General features: G+C 43.0%; 1 protein-coding gene across 1 annotated transcript; it reads right to left on the reverse strand.

Annotated features, from left to right (window-relative positions):
* Positions 1-27: 27 nt before the first annotated feature.
* Positions 28-5451, reverse strand: st6galnac5b (ST6 (alpha-N-acetyl-neuraminyl-2,3-beta-galactosyl-1,3)-N-acetylgalactosaminide alpha-2,6-sialyltransferase 5b). The gene is made up of 4 exons (XM_084692274.1): positions 5137-5451; positions 2625-3034; positions 787-894; positions 28-446 (listed from the first exon to the last, which is right to left on the reverse strand). Exons 1-4 carry the CDS (start codon positions 5449-5451, stop codon positions 206-208), a joined length of 1074 nt encoding a protein of 357 aa, XP_084548400.1. The 3' UTR covers positions 28-205.
* Between the last annotated feature and the right edge of the window lie 549 nt (positions 5452-6000).

A 6000-nucleotide genomic window follows, 5' to 3' on the forward strand; every position in this document is an offset into this window, starting at 1 on the left:
CCATCCATTCCAGTCCAAACAGTAAGCAGTCATCCACCTCCTTCTGTGACTCTCCGACTCAGACAGCAGTGGCAACAGCTACCAGTAGTCACGCTGCTCCCAAAGGAAGCCATAAGGAATAGGAATAAAATCCACAGCTCAAATCCAAATACACAAACTCATTTTTGGGAGGCCAGGCTGGGAGACGGGACAAGTCTGGGGAGTCTCAGGAGCCAGCTGGACCAGGGATGTGGGAGCTGTTTGTAGCGAGGAGGGGGGCTGGAAGCCAGTCTGGTTGGTAGAAGTGGATGTTGAAGGTCCGTGCCCAGTTGGCAAACACTGTCTTCTCCGTAATGAAGCGATGGTGGCTGCCGCCACGGCCTTGTTCATGGGAGAGGTACATGGTACACTCATCAGGACCTGAAGGTTCGTAGTAATGATAGGGCATGGAGGAATGGTGGAAAGACCTCGAGGAGCAGGATAAAAAAGGGAAGGTGTGGGGAAAGAGAAAAAAGATCATACAACACTGCAGTGCCAACATCTGCTTATTAAGTCGACAGTAATACCATTCCCTAGTGCACACCATCATAGACTTAAAGCTGAGAGGAGCCCAAATAATCTCTCAGCACAGAGTTGAAATTTAATCTAATCTTTTGATGTCAAACTAATAACTGGATCCATCCCTCTTCCATCCTCCCATCCCACCCTCTACTCCTACAAGAATACATGCGTGGTTAATATACTAAGGATGTATAATCTATCCAAGTAGGACTAAGTAGTGCTGAAAGTCTTTAAGGTGGTACATACCTACAGAAATCAGGAGCCACCATTCCATAAACATTAATGCTGTCACACAGCTCCAAAGCTATAGCCATGGTGAACCAGCCTGTGCTCAGCCATGAGTTGGAAACCCTTCTGAGGATGAGATACACAGAATTACATACAAACATTTTCACAATGTTTTATCGGACTGCACCTCAATGTTATGGAGTTCAAAACAAAATGAACAGGCATTTTGACCACCTTCCTGCAAACCGCAGGCGTTAACTTTCCACTCAAGTTTCGTCAGCAAAGTACATTACATTTACGTTTATGCATTTAGCAGACGCTTTTATCCAAAGCGACATTCAAGAAGTAAATAATGAAATTATTTTCCTGTTTTAAATTTAAATGAATGAATAAATGATCGTTCACTTGGATGTCGTTATTTATATGTTTAAGGAATGCAGTAGAATGGAATGCTAGTGTAGTGTGTAGTGAGAATAATCAGTGGGGATGTTTCTAGAGTCTGGACTATCCAGTGACTCTCTGGAGATATCTTATCTGGCAGTTGTGCCACTGCTGTCTGGTTTGATCCTGTTAGCTGGGGTGTCCTTTGCCAAGGGGCACTGACGATGGCAGGGCTGCTGGCAAGTTGAGTCTGGTTGGACCTGCTATTTGTCTCAACTCCAAGTCCTAGTTTAGCTACAGTATATCCTCTTGCAAACTGTGTGAGCTTCTCTCACTGTTTTCCTATTGGCAGATAACAAAGCATCCCTAATACTGTCTAACCTGTGCACAGTAGACTACCTGTCATGAATCTAGATGTCTGAGCAGGTCACATTTGATCATCAATCAATCAATGCTGATGAATGATTTGGTATTTAAGCAGCTTGCTGTTCCATGTATAATGCAATCAATCCATACGGCAACATCTTCCATTTAATTTGAGCATTAGACCTATCCTAGTAAATGTCTTAGCACAGAGAGCTTAGCTAACTGCTACTACAAACACTGTTGGGATTTAGGTAAAAGCCATAGTTGTCAGGTTTTAAGAGGATTTACTTTATGATATGAGGCTATGATAGTCCAATTGAAGCCTGGGTGATGCATTGTGAGATTTATAATCCCATAAATGAAACTGTATGGGTTGGATTTGGGAATTCCTGGTCCTGTACAAATGTAAAAAAGATATGTGTGTCTTCTTTATAGTACTTCAAATACTCCAAAGCATTGTGTGACTGTTGTCATTACATTGTGTATAATATTTGTCTACCTTTTTTTAAGAATAACGTCATTATTGAAAGTTAATGTAAATTACATTTGTTATTTATCAACTATTAGAACAAGTAAGAGTACTTTTATTTTGAAGTCTCAGCTCGAATTCAAGTAAGTCTTGTTGGGCTGCTCTAAGTAAGACTTTGGCAAGCAAATAGCAAACGAGGACATTATATGTGCCATTAAAAAAAAAAGTTTATGCTGGTCACAAAATACTTGTATTCTATGTGAACTTTTCTATGTGAACTGTTATAAGGAGGGAAGACCATTCCCTTTTTTAGCACTGCAGTTTACAAGGTGTTTAGTATGTCTGTATATGACTTTGGTAAAATGTTATTCCAATGTTATGCTGTCCATGCTGTTGTTTTATGTTAAGATAACATGGTCACTGTATTTTCTCAATACTGTGCGTTTGGTTTTCAAGCTGGATTTGGAGAAAAGAGCTGCAAATAAACCAGTAGTGAAAAAGCCACTTGTGCCTGCATATGCTTCAAGGGAATAACACACTGGGCTCAAATCTTTGACTACAGCATAATTTAACTTATTCACTGAAAGACAACTTAATCAACAAAAAAACTAACAAAAAACACCCAGGACTTTCAACTTGCCTATCTTTTCCAGTCTCCTTCTTGAAGAGCTCGTCAAACTTTAGCATTTTCAGACGAGAGACAATGTACACCTTGAGTTTCGGCAGCATCTTATTGACCAGGAGGAGATTATTGTAAACCAGTCCTTTCCCATCCTTTCTCATGCAGTTACTGGGCCCCCAGAAGAGAAACACAGTGTCCTGGCTGGAATTGAGCAGCTCCTGTTTGCTCAATAGCACTCTCTGCAGGCTTGAGTGCGCAACGACGCGCAGGCTGGTTCGCCTGCCCACGTCACGATGGTAGCCGGCTGAGGGGGCATCGTTCATGCGGATGACGCACTCTGTGCGGTCAATCTCGGCCCCCCTCTGGCTGCTTGTGAGGTGGCCTGAGCTGGTCACCAAAGCACAGCAGTTACAATGCATCTGTAGAGGCTGTTGGGGACACAATAAAAAAAAAAAAAAAGAGAAAAAAGTTGAAGGGTAATGTGTGGCCAGGAGAGACAATTATTTCCTTTCAAATGGCATATTACCCTCCTGTACTGTAGTATGTCAAACTAGTTTTGGTGTGTACTGTTGGATGCATTATTATGTCTGATGCAGTACATTACACCTAAAATGCCAGGATCACATCATTCCTGTGGGTCGCAGTATGCAAGCCTAAATGTTCTTCTGGCTATTCAGACCCACAGCACTCTTCACAGCAGAGGAAAGCTCCCCAATGATACAATTGCCAACCAATAGAAATTATTATTATTATTATAAATTATAAACCTATCTGTGTCAGTTTGAGGCACAATTATGTGACAAAATAGTATATCCCAAATAATTTGCATTTCATGTTGTGTACACTTTCTGCAGGCAGTATGTCTTGTAAAGCAAAGCACAGCTGCAATACCTACCATACCTTACCTACCAACTGACCTTATTGCAGTTCATAGCCAATTTAGAGATCTTTTATCCTTCAAATATTCTTACATTCAGTAATGATTGTACTGTAGGGTAGAATAGATGACCAGGTATCTGGACAAGGAGGAATGGTGAGTAGGAGGCAGGTAGTCTAGTACAGTGGTTCTCAACCTTTTTTCAGTGATGTACCCCTTGTCAAATATTTTTTCAGCCAAGTACCCCCTAACCAGCGCAGAGCATTTTTGATTGAAAAAAAGTGTAGGCCCTAATACACAGCGCTATGCCATTGTAACGGATGTGTTCAGGGCATGAACAGGCACAACTCATGGGTGGGTTTTTAGATGTATTTGCTCCTGCAGAAGACAATGAAACAACGAATTGCAATCTTATTTTCTCTCTCTTTGCACCTCAGCTTCCCTCAAGCAATACAAAATGTAGTGCTCATTCAAAATTACATCACATATTCAATGCACACTACTAGCCAAGAGCTATTCAAATTTGACCAGAGAACATTTAGCAAATTAATGTTAACATCACGAAAAACTATATCCAGAGGAGATAACATTGCCACCTAGAGCAGGGGTTCTCAAATATTTCAGCCCACGACCCCTAAAATAATGGTGCCAGTGACTCGCCACCCCCGCATCCACGGAGGTGGTTTACGTATACGTGGGAGTAAAAATAGGCCCTGGACTTTGATCCAGACCTGCCCACAAGAACCGGCCCTCGTATACGCCACCACAACTGCCCTGCCCTGCTTATGCATGCACATTCTGAGTTAGATGTGATGCTAGTTCGAAAGATCAGTAGTTAATGCGAGCACACGTAGCGCGCAATCAAACTTGTTTTGCCTTTATTTCAGTGTAACATATTTTTTGAGCGTTGTGTAAAATAAACAAAGCCGTTTTTCAATTGGTAAAACTTTGTGCACAGCAACCCACCTTCTGACTTCAAGTTTCAATGATTTCCCGTTACGTAAATGACCGAACTACTTGCGGAATGATATGTAAGATGTGAATTAGAAGCACAAAACCCATTGCCCATGGGCGTATCTAGCAACTATTTGGGCTGGAGCCCTCCCCCAAAAGTTTCATTAGCCCGCCCCCCCAAAAAAATTATATAAAAAAAAGGTTACATTTTTGTAATTTTTCTTTCATATTTGAAATCAAAAAATTTTAATTTCTCTTCCTAAAACTTACTAGAGGACACTATTTAAAAGGATATTTTCACAAACAAAATCTGGGCCAACATGCCACCAGACCCCGTAGTTTTGCTGGGTAACAGGAAAAAATAATAGGTTTTATCTACGGGCTTAGCCCCCGCAAAAGTGGGAACCTAGATTAGCCCCTGCCGTTGCCAATGACAGCGGTCATAAACTTTTTGCAGCGATGAATATCAAGAAATAACAGACCTGCGAACGCAGACATTTGCCCTACATATGGCCCATACAAATCAACAGAACTTTTTGGAACATTCTGAAGAGCCGTATAATAAATAAGCGGAGCTGGTTCAGGCATGGAACTCGGGCAGCGCGCGCTATATCACCCATCGTCGTGTTCTCAGCCCATAGGCTTAGCTTGATAGGCGGCACTATAAAGTTGCACACATGCACGCACACGCGTCCTTGCCCCCTTGTGTTTTGCGCTGCTGCCATTGCAGTGCAACACACTCCCGACTGCTCCCCGTTCTCTGTGTTGTGTTGGCCTGTCTGTCGTTCGCGTTTCCTTGTCCGTCTCTTCGGTCCCGGCCGCCGTGTGCGTGTTTTGGGGGATCTGAACGAAGGTTTCGAGCTGCTTCCCGATGATTCGCCGTTCCATCCGCTCCCATGCATGCTGCCCGGGGAAGGCCCCGGCGAAGGGCGGCTCCGTTTCCCGTGCTGCTGTTGTGCTATCCACCAGCACTCGCGGCATATCCGAGGAGCGATATTTGTTTGCAGGTACCATCGCGAATCACATTCAGGTTTTCTCGGTGCACAGACCTGTTGGATTAATGCTTTGCTGCATAAACCCGCATTTGAAGAAGCAGCCAGAGTTCGCTAGGTAGCTGCTAGCCATTAGTAGTGTTTACTGTTGCTAAGCCGCCCTGTTTGTCACTGCTTGACCGAGCCGAACAGAAGTGCTTGCTGTATTCGCGCCGTTTAAATTGATTGTTAGCATTGTGGAGCACATCCAATCTACCCGCTCGCGTTTGCAGACGTTCTTTCAATTCCGTGCAGCTGTATTATGAATACAGCGGAAGCACTGGAGTACATCGTCCTAGTGACATTTTAAGTAGCCTAACAATGGAGACGGCAAACGTTGTCGGTGAATAGCAGTAAAAGTTTACTAGGATGCGTCCTGTAAAGGAATGAATACACGATGCTAATCCTGCTGCAATTCCATATACTACTAGTTATGTCTCTTACTTATTAGAGACGCATATAAAGTCCCATGACATGCTGTTTTGGATGCTTTATGCAGGCCGTAGCGGTACCCTAATATTGTATCCTATCT

This window comes from Hypomesus nipponensis, chromosome 26, assembly GCF_054491055.1.
Source record: "Hypomesus nipponensis isolate SF chromosome 26, ASM5449105v1, whole genome shotgun sequence".
NCBI lineage: Eukaryota > Metazoa > Chordata > Actinopteri > Osmeriformes > Osmeridae > Hypomesus > Hypomesus nipponensis.